Raw genomic sequence first — 17,494 nt, forward strand, 5'->3', positions numbered from 1 at the left:
AGATAGGCACGGGATGCATGGTAATGGGTCCCTCCAAGATCTAAATAGCAGCCAGGAGCAGGTCATCGATCCATCAAAGGAAAGCTCTTTGACGCAGAGAATTTCTAATCGGGGGTGGCCTCTTGCCATCTGGTGTGGAGAAATGGAGACATGGAGCGTCAGGATTTGCATCTGGCCTAGGATCAACGACCAGCGCCGGGAAGACAAACGAACCCACGGGCCTAGATGGGGCACCGTCGTCCCAGATGTCCAGCTTGGCTCCTCAAGGTTCCAGCCCGCGGGCAGAGAAGCGTAGAAGGCTCACATGGCTCGAAAGGTGACAGAAGTGCGGGAGACGGGTCGTTGGAGCATGGCGTGCGCCTTGGCTGCCCTTCTCGGCAAAGAACTGCCACCGTTTCGGGTTTTGGAACAGAAGATTTGTGGCAGCATGTTCTTTGTTGCGCAGTGGTTCTAAGCGACAAGTGCCAGAATTGCTAAGCTTGCTAAGCTTGCTAAGCTCAGGAAGACCACTACCAATTACGCGTTGAGTCAGCTCGAGGGACGAAACTTTGGCAGTTGAGACGGGAAATGAATCACGAGAGAGGGTCTGCCTGTCGGTCTTGGCCCAGGGTCCTCGATCGCTTAGTTTGCCTCTGTTTGGTATGCGACCTGCGTGTCTGCTGCTTGGTGACGACCGAAATGACGCCCTTGGATGTGATGACACAATAATTCGAGGTGTCAGGGTGTTGCAAGTGGTGGTGTACTACTCCGTGTGGACATGGTAAAGATGCGAAGATGTGAACTTCTCTCCGAAAAGTGAGTACGTTTGACACATCCTTTCTTCTGGTTGGTTCTTTGTCGCAACATGGAACGATTTCTGTGGGGTTCTTCAGACGTAAGAGGCCTAATTGGGTCTAGTGCATCTGTCAAAAAGTGATGACTCAGCCAAGTCAGTGCTTTTTGACGAACCAAGCGTCATCTTTACTGTCCGTGCTGTTCGTCTTCGAGAAGAAAATGTGGAGACAGGAAATGCACGAATTGTTGCTTGGCTTCTAGATTGAGACTAGGTAGTGTGCCATCTTATCGGTTCTTATCGGACGGTATCTGCGTGCCGGTGACTTCGGCCACCGAATCGACGCTTCACGATTCCCGTCACCACAACCTCGAGCAGCAGCAGCAACAGGCCAACAGCGTCACCGCCATATCATTTCCAATCGACAATCTACCCACTGTACACAGAGCTGGAGCATTGGAGTCTCGGACTCTCCATCCTCCGCATGAAACCGTTGCTCAACGTCACCTTATCTGACAACCCTCCTAATCCTCACCCAATCTGATCTCGCTTCCCCTCCGAGCTGGCGCAAACCGAGCACTCTGAGGCTCTGACGTTCATCTGGCATCCCCGCCTTCACCAGTACAACAGGACCCCTCCGATTACCAATCCTGGACATACTTGTCATGCATGTCTTGACGCTTCTTTTCTCCATTGAGGCAGTATCTGCGTCAACCGAACCACTACCCGGTCACAATCACCGCTTCCCATAGAAACCACCACCAACATCCTCTCACGAGCCGCCTCGACAAACCGTCCGGCGCCCTCTGACTAAATCAAGCTTTGTCTGACCCTGTCCGTTTTACGTTATCGTTACCACAAAGACAGCTTACTTCCGTTTCTGGATTGAGCCTGCGCCTTTGGGGCCTTTGGGGAGACGACGGGAACCTTACCCACCGCCCGCCGAGACTCGAGATTACCTCACTCCAGAGTCTAGAGTCTGGATACCGCGCACACGCCTGCATCGCCGGCCGCCCACTCTCGCACTCGTGCTGACGCGCACCCGGATAGCCTTGCCTGCGGCTACCTGCAACCAGCTGCAATGTCACGCATCGAGATGCTCAACGCCCCGACGAAGCCATGCCACAACTGTCGCCGCCGCCGCCTCCGCTGTGACCGCTCCTATCCCCACTGTCACAAGTGTACAGTCGGCGGACAGGAATGTCTTGGCTACGGGAAGCTCTTTCGTTGGACAGAGGGCGTCGCCAGCCGCGGCAAGCTCGCCGGCAAGACCTCCATCACCTTCTCGGCCGATACCACCACCGTCTTGGTCCCGACCTCGCGGACTTCCACCTTTGAGCTCAAGCCCTCAGCCTCTTCTTCCCCCGCTTCTTCCGCTTCGGGCCTCCAGCCCCAGGACCCTCCGGCCTCTGCCGAATCTGCCGAAAACGACTCCACTGCGCTCGTCGTCTCTGCCGTCCGGCCCGCCGGCACCGAGACCCAGTCGGCACCCTGGACCCTCGTCGATCCTCTCTTCCAGGGCGTGGAGCATCACTACCGCCACTACCTCTCCTACTGTAATTTACACCTCCTCATCCAATCTCTCGGGAAGACGCTAGAACGGCTAACTCGGTCGCTTCCGCAGTCACTACCCGCGTCTGTAGGGATCTCGTCTCCTGGGACCTCCCAGACAGGAACCCCTTCCGTTCCCTGATCCCCTTGACAAAAGCACACCCCTTGCTGCAGCACATCATCGTCGCCGCCTCCGCAGCCCACATGTCTAATTTGTCCCGCGCCTTGTCCTCAGATCCAGAGTCCGATCTAAACGCCCGGCAAGCCTTAACCGATGCCCTGGTAGCCAAGCACAAGGCCCTGCGCCTGCTCTCCTCAGCCCTACAGGATATTGGCGGCGTCGGCGGGGACGTGGTCCTAGCCTCCGTACTCTTCTTCGTCAACGTGGAGTTGATCGAGAGCGGGCACGGCGGTTGGAAACCCCATCTCGAAGGCGCGGGCCGAATTATGACCTTGTTGAGCCCCGCCTCCACCGCAGATGTCGCCTTACGGGATTATGTCATGTCAGATTGCTTCATGTGAGTTCATGTATTCGATGTTGGGTGAGGTAATGAATTATCTAAACTAATACACGTCCACCACAGCTATTATATCTTGGCCTCCGCCTTCAACCAGGAGACACCAACTGCCAAGTCCTACTACCAAGCCTCTCAGGCCTCTGCCGTGCTTGGCAGAGCTGCCGCCAACAGCTACCTCTGCTGTCCGCCTGATGTTTTGCAAATTCTCTTGGCAGCATCGCAACTGTCGAACCAACCCACGGATGACCTCGAGTCTGCAGCATCCATAGCTCAGGCCGCAGCGCAACTGCTAGAGCAGGCCCTGTCTTTCGATACGCACGACTGGGCTTATGAGCCGCGTACCATTTCCTACTTTAAGCACATCCCGGTAGAAAGTCGAATCCATGCAGGTTCCGCTCACAGACTTGCTGCGTGCTTGTACATCCTGCACGCCCTTCCGTCCGCTTCGATCCTGGTGCCCGTCGACCGCGATGAGCTGGACAGTCAGATGTTTTACCACCTCTCCTGTATTCACGACGAAGACCCAAATTTCAAGGCAACATGTTTGCCGACGTTCATTGCTGGTGCCGGGACGTCTGACCCGGAAAGACGAAAGTGGATTCTTGATCGGCTGAAAAGACTCATGATTGCGACCCCATGGGGCTTCATCATGACCGCCATGGACACTTTGCAGACGATTTGGAACCTCGAGGAGTCTGTGGACCCAGACACGCAGACGGAGCGCACATGGGTTCAAAAGCTAAGGGCTTCGAACCTCAACTTCCTCATTGTGTGAAGGGGCACAAAAACAAACAAAAGGGTACTTTGAAAGCTCAACGCAAGCTTGGTCCTGCTGAGATACCAAACTGGCCGCCCGCATCGACGAACGTCCGAGGACTACTGCGACGCATCTCTGTCGGTTCTCTCACGGTTTCAGTTGTGGCAAGTCCGGTGTTATGACTGACTGAGAACCCCCAAGCAAACACGTCACCACCTCGAGAAACTGCGAAGCAATTATCGATTCCAGCCGCAACAAAGTCGGCACCAGATACTAAAAGGGAGCAATTAGCTTTGGAGCTTAGGCTCAAAGCTGAAAGAAACATACCAGGAACGACAGTCGGGACATTCAGTACTCTTGGCTCCCCTCTCGAATCGAAGATGATGTTGTCGTGGGGCACGGCGTTTAGATCGATACCCATTTGGCCGTCATCGCACCGTCCCCAAACCAGGACTTCTCCTTCGCTGGTGCAAGCAATGGAATGGTGAAGACCGCAGGCGATGTGGTGGATCGAGTATCCCTCAAGACTCTTGACGACTGTTGGAGATATGATTGTCGTAAAGCCAGTGTCTTCCCGTGTCGGGACGCCGCACTGGCCAAAGTTATTCAGCCCAAAGGCCCAGACTTTTCCGTGGACGTCAATGACGAAGCTATGGTGCGACCCTGCAAAGATTTTGGCCGTCTGGTGCCTAGGCAAGCCTACGCGTTGGGGAATAAGGCTCTCGAAGCGGCGACGAGCGAGGAGGCGTCTACCTAGTTCGTTCTGTTCGCCGGACCCCCAAGCAAAGATGTCGCCGTCATGAGTGAGAGCAAGGACGTGGTTCGCGCCACCCGCTAGCTCCACGATGCTAGTTAGGCCGGGAATATGCACAGGTAGGGGCTCGGTGGTTTTTGGCGGTTTATCGTAAAGGAAGCCAAAGTTGCCGTCTCCTCCCTGGAAATTGTTAGTGTGGAATCGTGGGAAGGGAACAGAAAGCCGATAGACTTACAGCAAAACTACCCCAGCCGTACACGGTTCCTTCGGAAGTAAGAGCGAAGCATGCGCTATTCGTCGTTGCAACCTGGACGACATCGACTTCATGTTCAAAACGCACCAGGCCAGGTGTACTCTCAAACGGGTCCAGCAGGTCCTGGGGACCCTCCTCAGGTGCATCTGGAGTTTTCACACGGCCCAGTGCCCCGTCGTCGTTGACACCCCACGTCAGTACCTCGCCGTGGCTGGTCAACGCGGCGCAATGCATGCCGCCGGCAGAGATCTGGACAATGTCGTAGGGCAGGAGAGATTTCTGCGTATGAGGTCTCGGAGCCTGCGTGATGCGCGGGCCGAGGCCCAGTTCGCAATTCTCGCCGCTTCCCCATACGTTGATGTCGAGGATTTGTGTTGGTCTCTCGGATCTTCGGCCGTCGTTGTCCTGCGTTTGGCGTCGGTTGTTGGCTGCGCGAGCATTCTGTGCGACGGTCGTTGACGGCATTGGTGTTTTCGTGTAAGTTGAAAGCTGCTTTGGTGGAGTTGAACTAGCTTCGGGATGACTGCTGTTGTGTCACTCGAGGAACGGAAATCTTGCTTTCTGAATTCGAAGACTCCTCGGATACGCTCCAACTCAGCTACACACTTCAGAGGAATAACAAGACAGCCTTTATCATAAGGAATCCATCGTCAACGCTTGAGCGTCGTTGGACCTCTTCTTGTATGGCAATCCAGAGTCAAGACGCTTGGACCATCGTACCCAAGAGGTCAGTAGGCTTACCTCATCCCGCTTAGTCACAAGGCATTCTGGCCATCAAGGCGCAGCTGGTGCCTGGCGGTGCCTGGTGGTGCCTGGAGCCATTGGCCAATCATTGTTGACTATTTCACTTACCCTGCAGGCAGACGATGAATCCTTTGCGAATCGGGATGATGGATTAGTCAGTTGAAACTATACTACGCTTGTATTGATAAGCATAGATGCAATGCTAAGTTTATTTGGACTTCGATGAGTGTGGGATTGAGGCTAGAGAGGAGGGAGACTGTCTTGTTGTTTGGAGCGGGAGAATAGACATTAGAGCGTTGGGCCTGGATTCTTCTCAGAGAGGCACAAGAGGATCGCAATGAAGCAGTCCGGCAAGACAGAGCTCCGCTTTACTGAAGAACAGAATCGATTGATCATTTACTCTCATGATTTTGAGGCAGCTCACACGACGGTTTCGAATGTTTGACCCTTTTCTCCAGAGAATCCCTTTTTCAGAGCCTCAAAAGTCGGTCTCGGTCACTACCGAAAACCTTATTCTTGTACACCATCGTCGGATTCGATCAGTGCCATCCTTGCTCGTCCATTGACTGGATGAACGGGAGGGCCGGCTGGTGGAGTAAATCTTCCCGGTTTGTATGAACGAAAATAAACACTGGGAATACGAGCCCTTCTCTGTAGATCAATGGAGGCTTCGAGGCTTGGAGAGGACCAAGACCGCCAAGTATACCCCCATCCCCGTAGAAATCGTATATTAATATAGCGAGAGAGTTCCACAACAACGACGACAACCCTGGTATGTGACCTCACCGCATGAAATGACTTAAATACTTGGGAATGCCCTTTCCTTCAATCTCAACATCTGATCCTTTTCTCGATACCCAAAACTAGGTCCACCAACAACCCTTCACCACGTACCTACCCACGTCACCAGAAATGCAGCTCACAACCCTCACCGCCGCCGTCGCAGCCCTCGCCGCCACCGCGACCGCGACGCCAATCATGGGCACCATCAAAATGTTCTACGATGCCGCCTCCGATTGCACGGGAAACCCGCTGCAGATGGAGACGGGTACGTTGCGGGGACAGGCCATGGCGATCCCGCCCGACTATGTCGGCGCGTGCCACCGGATTCCGGTTGGAATTGATAATTCTACGTATAAGAAGTTTTCGGCGAGTGGACTTACGCCTGTTTTTAGCTGTGAGTTTCATTCTGTTGGGTCTTTTTGGGTACCAAATAGGTCCTGGGTTTTGCTGACTTTTGGGTAGTCGAGTTGTATACGGATGCCGAGTGTCAGAACCTAGCGACGAATGTGTCGAATGTTTGCGTGCCTGATGTTCATTCTTACATTGGTCGTCGCTTGGATGGCAACTGAGAGTCGCGCAACGTGTCGCGTTAAAATCTCACTCAAAACACACATGTACGATTGTCCGATGGAAGGCGAGGGCAAAGCTTCCCTCGCGAACCCGGGTCTGTCTCGGCGTGGAGGGAACACGCCTAATGAAACACCTTCTTGGAAAGACGTAGCAATGGTATTCATGATATCGGAGGTTGATTTGAGTAGACGATCTGGGCTTGCCTCGGGGTACAGTTAGTTTTGACCCTTACTAAAAGTGTAATAGACCCTTGGAATAAAAAGACCAGACACTTCATCTATGTTCTTGCCTAGCCTTCGACTGTTCAAACAGCCAGAGTGTGGTTCTGTTCAGCTGCTACGAGTCACTATACAGCGGGCATCATTCTCTTCTTGAGAGTCTATGACTACGATAACATCACACGCAAGCGGTGGAAACTGCTACTGGCCGATGCATCCCAGCGACGAAAGGACCTATGACTACCTTCACTTCAGGGCTTCTAGTCTGCCTTACATTATTACGAGACTCGACTGCCGCTACGTTCCACAAACTAGCACTTCTAAGCTTTCGGCTGTGGAAACTTCTCAACCACCACCGCTGGACCACCCACGTGGAACTTATGCACCGCTTTCTTATCCAGGTCCACAAACACCTCATACGATCCGGGATGCAGCACCCGATTCCCTAGCACATCGACCCGTACCAGACGCTCCACGGTGATGACGACCTCCTTCACGGCGGCCTGGCCAGGTTGAATACTTCTGAAGCGAGTGTATCCCGCGAGAGTCTTGAGCGGCCTGGGCTCGGGACCGGCATCCGATGTGAGGAATAGCAGTGCCACGTAGTCAGAGGTAACTTTCCCCGCATTGGTGACAGTCACCGCAACAGTCAGCATCGACCTCTCCAGGGTCTTTTGCCATGATGGTACACGAGACGCATCCTCGCTGTCTTCCGAAAGAGTGAGCTGTTTAGTTGTGGTGACGACAGGCTCTTGTAGCGCTTTGAGCTCGACGTCAAAGGTCGTATAGTGCAAACCGAAGCCGTACGGCACGGGCGTCTCGCCGAGGTACCACATATACGTCCGCCCGAGGCCCGAGTTACCCGGTACCGGTCGGAGATTCATGTCCGTCGACGGGACCGCTTCGTTGTAGATCACCGGGTACTGCGTGACAGATAACCTTCCAGACGGCGCCTCGCGTCCGAAGAGTAAGTCGAAGATGGCCTTGCCCCCGGACTGACCTGGGTATCCGCCCCAGAGGATCGCGCTGACGGAGTCGCTGGCCAGGAGCTCCGTGTCATCGACCTGCCCACCACCGAATTGAAGCACAATGACGGGTTTGCCGATCTTTGCGAGAGCACGGAGAAGCTCGAGCTGAGGTTCAGGCCAAGCCAGGGTCTTGCGGTCGAGTGTTTCGGCTTCTAGGGTGTTGTCGACGCCACCTGCGAAGATGACCACGTCTGCCTCCTTTGCTGATTTGAGTGCGTCGGAAAGCGAGTCGTCCGAGGCGTTGATCTTGGAGCCCAGGGTATACGTGAAGTCTAGCCCGAGGTCTCGAGCAGCCTGATACGGGGAGATCAAGTACGGCGCCGGGCCGTAGTAATTACCCTGCATCTGCGTCGTAGCCTTTGCCCAAGGCCCAACGAGTGCAAACTTCTTGCCCGAATCTGCGGACAGAGGCAAGATCCCATCATTCTTAAGGAGCACCGAGCCCTCGACGGCTGCCCTGTAAGCGAGCTCCCGCGCCTCCTCCGTATCGACGTCTCGCCAGAGCAGCGATCGCAACGGCTGCTCTCGCGCAGAGTCAAACTGGCCGACGGAGATGAGCGCCGTATACATCCTCGTCAGAGAGCGATCAACCTCCTCCTCGGAGATAAGGGACTGGTTCCACGCCAGCTGCAGGGCCTCGGAGCCGGGGAAGGCGTTGCACTCCAGATCCGTTCCGGCCTTCATCGACCACGCGGCGGCGTGTCCGAGATCTGGCGCGTAGTGGTGGTACGAGACCATGAGAGCGACGCAGTCGCAGTCCGTGGAGACGTATTGGCCTTCGCCGTTCCATCGCCAGTGGCCGCGTAGGATATCCTCCAGGAGATATGCGTTGGCGCATAAGGGTGTGCCGTTGATGCCGTTATAGCTGCACATGAAGGAGCCCACGTTCTTCTCGACGGCGCACGTTTTGAAGGGTGGGAGGTAGTACTCTGAGAGGTCCTGGGTCGTGATGATTGCGTTGAAGCCGGCGCGGTCGACGCCGTTGTAGTGCTCAAAGTCGTTGGCTGCGTAGTGTTTACATGTCGCGATGAGGTTCTTGTTGGATGGGTCGAAGGATCCTTCGAGGCCTGTGAGCATTGCCGCGACGTAGTTTTGGAGGTGAAATGGGTCTTCGCCGGGTGTTTCTTGACCGCGTCCCCAGCGAGGGTCTTTGAAGGCGTTGATATTGGGCGACTGCGGGCTCTGTTAACATCTGACCTGAGTGGGATGCCTTTCATTCCAGTCTTCACTCACGTATAGATCAAGTCCGGATCTGCCATCATTGCTAAATGCCCTCGCCTCCTTGCTGACCACGGCCCCAATGGCCTCCACCAGCTCATCATCAAAAGCCGAGCCAATGACAATCGGCTGCGGGAACGACGTCGCGTAGCTGAAGTTGCCGCTCTCTGCAAACTTTGTGCCTGGCGACGACGCGACGCCGTGGAGGCCCTCGGACCACCACTCATATGGCGGGATCCCGAGTCGCGAGACGCCGGGCGCTTCGTTGACGAGGTTATCCAGCTTCTCCCATATCGTGAGCTCGGCTACGAGTGACTGTGCGCGCTGGTTCGGGGAGAGAGACTCGTCGCACACGTCAATGGAGCAGAGGGGATCCCGGGTGCAATCCGGGAAGTTGGCTCGGGGGTCCGATGCGGATGCGGGCAGTGGGGCGAGACAGGTCCGGGATGTAAGTGGTTTTTGCTGGTCTGATGGACCCGATCCGAACCCGGCTGCCAGGATGGTCCCGGGGAGAAGGAGCAGATGATTTCTGATGAGTTTATACATCGTATGAGCTACACATAGTGTTTACATGAGAGGAGGATGAGGTTCGGACGCCCTTGCAGATCTGATCGTTCAATTGCTATCTCTACCCCGCGTCGGATGCGGGGCATGCCGCTCTGACCGTATCATATCATCCCCTTGTTGAGATCATCCTACTTTATCTATACTTATTGAACGTTGCTATCGTGTGTCTGTTTAACTGCGTCAAGCCGCATGATTCAGCCGGAGATTGATGGGCAAATGAGGGTGATGAACCAAAGGGAACAAATGGCGCGGGCGTTGTTGTTTGAGTCTCACGATCACGTGAACCTGGGTATATTTATCCGGTCCAACACAATACACCAGGAGACAATGCCTTCATATATGCACACAAGCCCATTCCTGTCACCAGCACAATAGGCAACTTCCTAGGTTGGTTGGTTAGGTCGGACTGGCTGGGTGATGGAGTGGTTCAAGCTCAACAATTAATTACGCCAACAGCCTACTCGACGACAGGCTGCAGTTCAAGTTCGATTCCCAGCCTGAGCACCAGAGATGTAGCCCCCACTGGGGGTGAGCTATTTTTTGGTATCTAGTCGAGGTTGAGCATATTGTGACCGTCACTGGCGTATATATATATATATATCTATCTATCTATACATACCTAAGGTACCTTGGATTTGAATCGCCTTGATCAAATCTTTCATATTTCTTGCGTGATGTTACCATCAAATTTGACGCTGCTTCGATACTTTTAAAGCATTACCGCTACTGATCAAAAACATACACTCATGAGCAAAGTCATGACGAAGTAAATGAAAGGCCTTGAGCGCTCGTCAAGGGCATGTCAATCATGTAAGAAGGTACCAAATGGCGTTGGCTATGGAATGAGAAAAGGCAGACATTCATAAGGTTGAGGTGATTTCGTTATCGAATGACTATATGCTCAGTCATCGCGCGATGGTCTATCCCATCACCGACTTGGACTATGGCTCTCACAACACTCTGCTGTATTCTCCTCAGCCAGCGACCTCAATCTCGAAGGCCTTCGCCTCCCCCTAGTTGTTTGATGCTCTCATTACGCCGCTCCTCCCTCCCATCCAAGAGTACCGTGTAATAGTATTACATTCAATAGAAAAGGTTTCGACTGGGCGTAATGCCGGGTAACCCCTACATCGAGGGTCAAAAAGAACAAGTAAATAAAAAAAATGCAAATGGCTCATGCAAAAGATGCCCCTGGCCTCCCGCTTCATCCAGAGATCCGAATCACAATTATCCCATCCCGCCGTCCTTTGGGCCCCAATAACACCTCGCGTCTTGGTTGTATCCGTTAAGAGAATCTTTTGTACAGCAGGAGGATCTTGTTATTGACAAAGAGAAAAAGAAAAGAGACGTTTTGTTCATGTGCAGGGGTATCATGAAGAAGATTTATCAGAAATCGTTCCCACACGACGAGAGAGACAAAGAAGACCTCCCTGGTTTTGGAGAAAATTCACTCATCAACTGCAAACAGATCAACCGTCGTCACCCCACCAGCCGGCTTCAACCCCCGCGTTGCCGACCGCGCTGAGCCGGACAGCTTTCTTCTTTGACAGCCCTTGGTGAGGAAGGCCCAGGGTCCCCTCAGGCGACACGGGCGAATCTGGCCTCGGGATCCCAAACATCGGCTCGACGTCGCTGTCGCTCTCGACAATCTCGGTAGCCGGCGCCCTCTTCGTGCTCGCGCTCCGGCTTCCGAAATCGTCCTCGTCGTCGCCCCTCGGCCTTAGCGGCGAAGACTCGTGGCGGACCCTCTCGCCCGTCATGAGCATCCGTCCCCGGCTCTTGTTGCCCACGGCGCCCATGGTGAAGCGGTGGTGGTCCCTGTTCCGGAACATGGACATGCCGCTCGTGAACTCCTCGTCTTCCTCGCTGACATTGTCAAAGTCCATGAAGTCGCTCAGGTCCGGGCTTGGCTCCGCAAAGTCCATTGAGTTGACGTTTCCCACCGGCCTGTCCAAGTACAGCAGAATCCGCTCCTGCTTGGGCGACTCGCTCGACTGTGTCATCTCTTGGACCGGTCTCATCTTGCGCATGCTGCCCGTCCTCGAGGATGCGCCGGATACCGGCTGCGACGAGGGCGCGGGAAAGTCAAGGTGGCGGGAGTTGCTGCGTTGATGGCTCCGGCCTCTGACTAAAGATGCCGGACGACTGTCAGAGGCGCGCGATCCGGCCTTGATGGTGCTGTTCGAGGTTGCTGATGTCTGATGACGCAGGGTCTGCGGGGGTTCGGGCCAGTCCATCTCGGTGATGGTGCCCTGCGACGAGTTGCGCTGATGGAAGGAGGAAGAACTTCTCGACTCGTCTTCGTATTCGGCCAGGATCGATTCGCGCATGCGAGCGCGCTTCATCCGGAGAGCCGCGAGCAGCATCTCTTCCTGTCGGGTTACGGCCATGAAGCGAGAATCTGCAGTGTTGTTGGCGTCCGCGGCGGCGCCACCGCCGGAGCTCATAAAGGACTCTACTGATGTCGGGCTCATGGGCGGCGTTGGCTGGTCGACCGAATGGACAGAGGAAGACTTTGTGGACAGCATGCGCTGGGGTGGGTTGCTCATCATACGATCTGGGATGGTGTGTGATTCTTGTGGAGGTAGCACCGCAATTACGCGCGCCTCCTGAACACCGTAACTCGCGCGACTTTGTCGGTTATTCAGAGAGCTGTTCAAAGAGTTGTTCAGAGAGTTATTGAGCGAGTCAGTGGTTGATGTCGACATGGTCGAATATTGTGATGACCGGTTGGACGCAGCCGGTGGGGGCCGATATGTAGTTGAAGGCAACGAACTCATGCGCGCGTTGACGCTTGGTGGTTTGCTGGGCGGCGATTTGCTAGGGATGGTGAGATATGTATTGGTCGGGGCAAAGCTGGCGTGTTTGACAGACTTCCTTGAGCCTTGTCCCAATGACGGGGCATCTCGAGAGTGTGTCGATCTTAGCGATGAAGGAGCCAAACTTCCCGCATCACTGCTGCGAGAGCCCCCGGTGAACTTCGACACGGAGTCGGGGAAGAAATCATCTTCCGAGTCTGAGGACAGCGACAAAACACTCTTCTCCATCAGATCAGAACCGTTCAGACTCTGACTTGTTCGTTTGGAGGCTTTTGACGTCTTGGTGTAGCGACTTGAAACGCTTGATGCGCAATCGCGATCGGGCAGCGTCTGTTGGTGGCTGGTTGATGCGGCAGTAGACTCTGGTAACGGTCCGAATTGAGGTTGGTATGTTGACGTCGTCCCATCTTGTCTCAGAGGAGGCCTCGAGAAGTTCCTCCTTTGGTGGTCTGTGGTAGACGGCGATCTAAGTGGCGTGTGAGCGACACTATTCAGAGAGTGAGTAGATGCAGCAGCCAAAGGACCATCATGTCCCAGGACTGAGTCAAAGGACATTTGCTCGTAATGCTCATATAGGTTGGGCAATGTGCTGATGTCGTTGGCGCCTCTGCGGCTGCTGGAACCTGTTCTCGGCCGGCTTCCGGTCGAGTTCAGGCTGTCGTACGTGCTCTTCCTCGTTAATTTCCTCTCGATTCTTTGCTGGATCGGCGGTGGTGTGCTCTTGGGTGAGGTGACCGAGGCGAGCGAGGGCGATCGGTTGGTGTATTCGTGTCCATGTACGAAGCTCGTTCGCTGAGGGTCGGATTTGCCCTTGAAGCTATTGTGCTTAGCCCGAGACAACAATGGCCCAAGATCTAGTCGACTCGGCCTCTTCTTGGCTTTCAGGTTCAACGGTGCTGGCACATTGGTCGATGAATGGCCTTCAATATCGAGGACTGCGTTGGCCTTCTGCGGCAGGCCCTTTGCCATGGCGGAGGAGGATGTCTGCTGCGATATCGAAAGCGGCATCTTCGTCTTGTCGTACCACGAAGTGATGGTCGAGTTTGAACCACGTCGGGCGAGGCTTGATGTTTCAGTCGTAAACTCTCGCTGGCTGCCTTCGGTGTTCAGCTGTGCGAATCGGTTCGTCAAGAAAGCCGGCACGATCTCGGACTCCTGTTCCCATTGCGCGTTCGTGTTGTTGTTCCTACTGCGATTATTCCCTGCGTAACTGCCCTCCTCTTCATGGCGCATCACTCCTCGACTTCTTTCGCTCGGGTTATAAGTCGCCGTGCTTTCAGATACGCATACGCTGATGCCGGAGTTGGAGGCGGAATCCCATTGTCGCGGAGCGTCGATATTGATCTCGGCGGTTCCCAGAATCTTTTGCGCTTTCGACATGGGCCCCGACACAATCGGGCCAAACGGTGGTTTCTGTTTCCTCCCGGGGACGGGGAATGTGAATTTAGAGGTTCGCCCCATCTCGACGAACCGGCGCGGCGGCGACCTCTGTCCTTCTGGTCAGCCCAGGTCTTCTTTTCCTTCTCGCGAAAGCCTCTTCTTGCCAAGAGCAGCAAAGAGCATTGGGTAGAAAGGCTGCTTTGGCTCGTAGGTTTGGCCGGGCGGATTTTCATATGGTAGAGCTTCGTGAATTTGGATGTGGAGGGAACTACCTTGTCAAAGCAGGTTGACAACCCGCGCTATCGATGCATGCGGTTTTGGTGAGCCAGACAGGTCGATAATTCTCCATGCGATTTTGGTATTGGTGTTCAATGTTTCCTGTCCCACAGATGACAATTTGCTGCTTAGCTTCTTGTTGGTTTCTTTCGTTCGTGGTAAGGGTTCGGTTGCACAGCTGAGTAGAATCCTCCCGAGCGATCCTCCCACTCCGACGGCGACACAAAGAAATGGGACGATGGCCGTCATACGAAGGCACCCAGGACCAAGGGGGGTAATAAGCCAAACTCCTGTTTGCGTCTCCACCGGCACAATTTCCAGATCGGTCCGGGCCAGACGGGCTCTTTCGGCTTTCAAGCTAATTCTTCGGATGGGCTGCTCCTCCACGTGTCGAATATGAGACCTATGAGGCGGAAAAGAGTAAGGACTCGAGAGAAAACAGATCCAAGGGCCCTCCCTCTTCCTCGGAAAGTGTGGGTGTTGGGAGGGAACAGCGATTATGATATTGGGGGAAAAGGGAAATGGAACTTGGAAATTTCACACCCAGCACCAAGGCACTTTGACGTGCGTGACGGCCTCTTGGATGGCCACCTGAACCTTACATACCGCACCCTCTTACCCTTTACTCTAAAGTCATCCACCTTTTTTCGCCTCGATACATCTCCCCTCCTTGGCTGGGGACTGCCTGACTTGCAGGTGATTAGGGTGGGAAGCCGTCCAGATTCTGCATGGATGGTGGCGGTCCACCGCACGCAATCCTTGCAAGCCACACGAGACGGTGGGAATGCAGAAGAGCACGTCGGACAGACCGCGAACGCCAGAATCGTCTCTCTCCTCCAAGTATCCGTACCTCCTCGTGCTGGCTCCAATGACCGGCCCTCGGCCTGGCACTTTCTTGGTCCCCTCCCGCGCTGCACAACGACACCCGGGGCTAAGGCAGGGGTTGTCGGCCGGCGGAAACACACCCCTGAACCATGATTTTGATATTGCAAAGGAGGAAGTGCCTATACCTATACGTACACAAATAGTCGACTACGGACTGGCCCCTAAGGATTCACCACTGACAATGGTTGCAACCCTCAGGCCAAAGACCCAAGGGGATCAGCTGGCAGAGAGGAACGGAAACAGGACGGACGAGACACGGGAAGCACGGGGCATCTGCTCGATACAAACAAACGGATGGATGACGAGAGCGTGAAGACGACAACGATGACACTCGCAATCACCGCCTAATATTCTTTTAATCAATTTGACAGCAAAGGTCAAGCAGGGGGCTGAATGGCCGTGGATGCGCGAAACCGCGCCCCTCCTCGAGTCTCCTGCCCCCCAGTCGCCAACCGAGGGACTCGTGAATGCCCTCCCAGGTTTCCAATGAATGATCTCTGCAGGGCATCGCCGGGGCCCCTGAAGAAGTGTGGAGGAGTCCTTGCCCATTACGGGCAGTGGGCATACTTTCCACAGTCTCATCGGGGATGATCAGCGACGCCATTCAGCAGAAAAATCCTGGACCTCAAGGCTCAACAGTCATTATTCCATGAAATCATGTTCATCGACGTCTGAAGGGTCGGTCGCTGAGCGCTTTGGGCCTCTGTCTATCCGTGGACCTTACGCCGCATTCAATTTGCGAAGTTCAGCTCTGGGTTGCAAATTTGCACGCGCCGGTCATCGTAGTAACGGCACTTGTTGGCAATAGCTTCAGTAGCGATTCGTGTCCCGATCAACCGTCATAACCCTTAGCCTTGTTGCCTCTCCACAAGCTGCACTCATACCCACGAATATGAGCATTTCAGAGCCAATACTGAGTACCTGCCTAGAATTCGCAGTCAACTCCGTACAGAGAGACACCGCCTCTGGCCGTTGTGAGGGCCATTATCCGATGGATCGCAGGTGACTTCGCTCATCCGCTTCTGTCCTGGTCTTGTCTCAGAATTCCCCAGTATGCGGATGAGCTATCACTATTAGTCCTTCTCGAAGCAGCAGAATTGGACGTATAGTGGGCGACATGTCTTGAAACAGCCTGGTGCGGGACAGCGGCCACAGCCAACAACAAGAGGCCCACCGTTCATTAGGAGGCTGCTGATAGTTGAGCTGGCCGGCCGCAGGACAATGCATCATCGCAGAGTTGGCAACAACTTTGCATAGAGGCAAGCTTGTTGTGCCATGCAAGCGCCTTTCTGCCCATAGGGTACGGGGTCTGGCTGGCGTCGTTCCGCACCATGGCACCACCCGCCGCCCGCTCATGCTTTGCCAACTCAGAATTTCAGCCCGCTGGCTCCTTCGGTTCGCAAATATCGGTGTCAATTCACGATCCCGCCGTTTCCGAACCCAGCAGATAGACGGGCGGCCCATCCATATGCGGTGGTCGAAAGGAACGCCCCTGACTGAACCTGGGCCCATGTTCCGGGCCTTACGAAATGCTCCACGTATTCTGGAATATCCTTTTTTCTTTTTCTCATAGAGAGGGGCGGGCTAGACCACTGGGACAGTGGGCTACTTACGTGCCCACCGCCCACTTTCAGAAGTCGTTGTTCGAGCTGTCGTGCTGCTGCTCTGCCACTGCGACATGGTCTGGGGATGGGGACGGTGTGGCTGAGATGCTTGCAAAAAGGAGTCAATCTTATCAATGAGCAAGCACTGCTCGTACTTGCTTGAGCCTAGCACGTTCAAGACGGAGGCAAGGACGCGGCCAGTGCCTACGGAGTACATGCTCACTAGGGCAAAAAGGCAACGTGGAAGAGGTCGAGCGTTTCCAACGTCTGTTCTCATCAGACTCTGCAGGCGACAAAAGCAAGCAATCTAAGACCGACTCAGGCGATGCTGTGACTTTGTTTTGCGACGCATGAGATGCAGCAGAGAGACCTTCACTGCTACTTCCCTGACTCGTATCGACTGAACACTTGGAGATGACGCTGTTTGGGGTAGAATGAGAGGAACATGAAGGACATTGAGAGAACCAAAGTAAAGAAAAGAAGAAAAAAGACCAAAATCGATCATTGAGTCTGTCCTGCGTAAAGTTGGAACGAAGGATTTGCTTTTTGCGGTGGCGAGAGCACCGGTTTCGTCCAGACTTGAGCGTTCCCATGTGGACTGGTCCATATCGTCGGGTCCCCTTCGCGAACGAGCCTCTTTTTGGATGAGGGACGAACTTCATCGGGCTAGGCGCCGCTTTCGACAGGTCCATCACTTGCCTTAGGACGGACACGGACATCACGGCAGTAAGGTCTACGACTCACAGACCCTCTCTCTACGACGACGACGACGACGATGTCGTAGGCACGGGAAGTTA

At 54.5% G+C, this 17,494-nt stretch overlaps 6 protein-coding genes across 6 annotated transcripts; 2 read left to right on the forward strand and 4 right to left on the reverse strand.

Moving 5' to 3' along the window:
* Window positions 1-1,853: 1,853 nt before the first annotated feature.
* Window positions 1,854-3,616, forward strand: CABS01_14223 (uncharacterized protein; the record flags this gene model as incomplete). The annotated part of the gene is made up of 3 exons (XM_060547563.1): window positions 1,854-2,328; window positions 2,397-2,841; window positions 2,908-3,616. 3 exons carry the CDS (start codon window positions 1,854-1,856, stop codon window positions 3,614-3,616), a joined length of 1,629 nt encoding a protein of 542 aa, XP_060393462.1.
* A 37-nt stretch (window positions 3,617-3,653) lies between these two features.
* On the reverse strand, window positions 3,654-5,070 carry CABS01_14224 (uncharacterized protein; the record flags this gene model as incomplete). Its single annotated transcript, XM_060547564.1, has 3 exons — window positions 3,654-3,871; window positions 3,926-4,532; window positions 4,588-5,070. The coding sequence occupies 3 exons, from the start codon at window positions 5,068-5,070 to the stop codon at window positions 3,654-3,656; spliced, it is 1,308 nt and encodes a 435-aa protein (XP_060393463.1).
* Window positions 5,071-6,261: 1,191 nt separating this feature from the next.
* Window positions 6,262-6,701, forward strand: CABS01_14225 (uncharacterized protein; the record flags this gene model as incomplete). Its single annotated transcript, XM_060547565.1, has 2 exons — window positions 6,262-6,526; window positions 6,595-6,701. 2 exons carry the CDS (start codon window positions 6,262-6,264, stop codon window positions 6,699-6,701), a joined length of 372 nt encoding a protein of 123 aa, XP_060393464.1.
* Window positions 6,702-7,240: 539 nt separating this feature from the next.
* On the reverse strand, window positions 7,241-9,712 carry CABS01_14226 (glycosyl hydrolase family 3 N terminal domain-containing protein; the record flags this gene model as incomplete). Its single annotated transcript, XM_060547566.1, has 2 exons — window positions 7,241-9,121; window positions 9,182-9,712. 2 exons carry the CDS (start codon window positions 9,710-9,712, stop codon window positions 7,241-7,243), a joined length of 2,412 nt encoding a protein of 803 aa, XP_060393465.1.
* A 1,490-nt stretch (window positions 9,713-11,202) lies between these two features.
* On the reverse strand, window positions 11,203-14,013 carry CABS01_14227 (uncharacterized protein; the record flags this gene model as incomplete). Its single annotated transcript, XM_060547567.1, has 1 exon — window positions 11,203-14,013. The coding sequence occupies one exon, from the start codon at window positions 14,011-14,013 to the stop codon at window positions 11,203-11,205; it is 2,811 nt and encodes a 936-aa protein (XP_060393466.1).
* A 2,815-nt stretch (window positions 14,014-16,828) lies between these two features.
* Window positions 16,829-17,416, reverse strand: CABS01_14228 (uncharacterized protein; the record flags this gene model as incomplete). Its single annotated transcript, XM_060547568.1, has 1 exon — window positions 16,829-17,416. One exon carries the CDS (start codon window positions 17,414-17,416, stop codon window positions 16,829-16,831), a length of 588 nt encoding a protein of 195 aa, XP_060393467.1.
* Window positions 17,417-17,494: the final 78 nt, after the last annotated feature.

This window comes from Colletotrichum abscissum (genome assembly GCF_030869225.1).
Source record: "Colletotrichum abscissum strain IMI 504890 chromosome Unknown Scaffold_52.1, whole genome shotgun sequence".
NCBI lineage: Eukaryota > Fungi > Ascomycota > Sordariomycetes > Glomerellales > Glomerellaceae > Colletotrichum > Colletotrichum abscissum.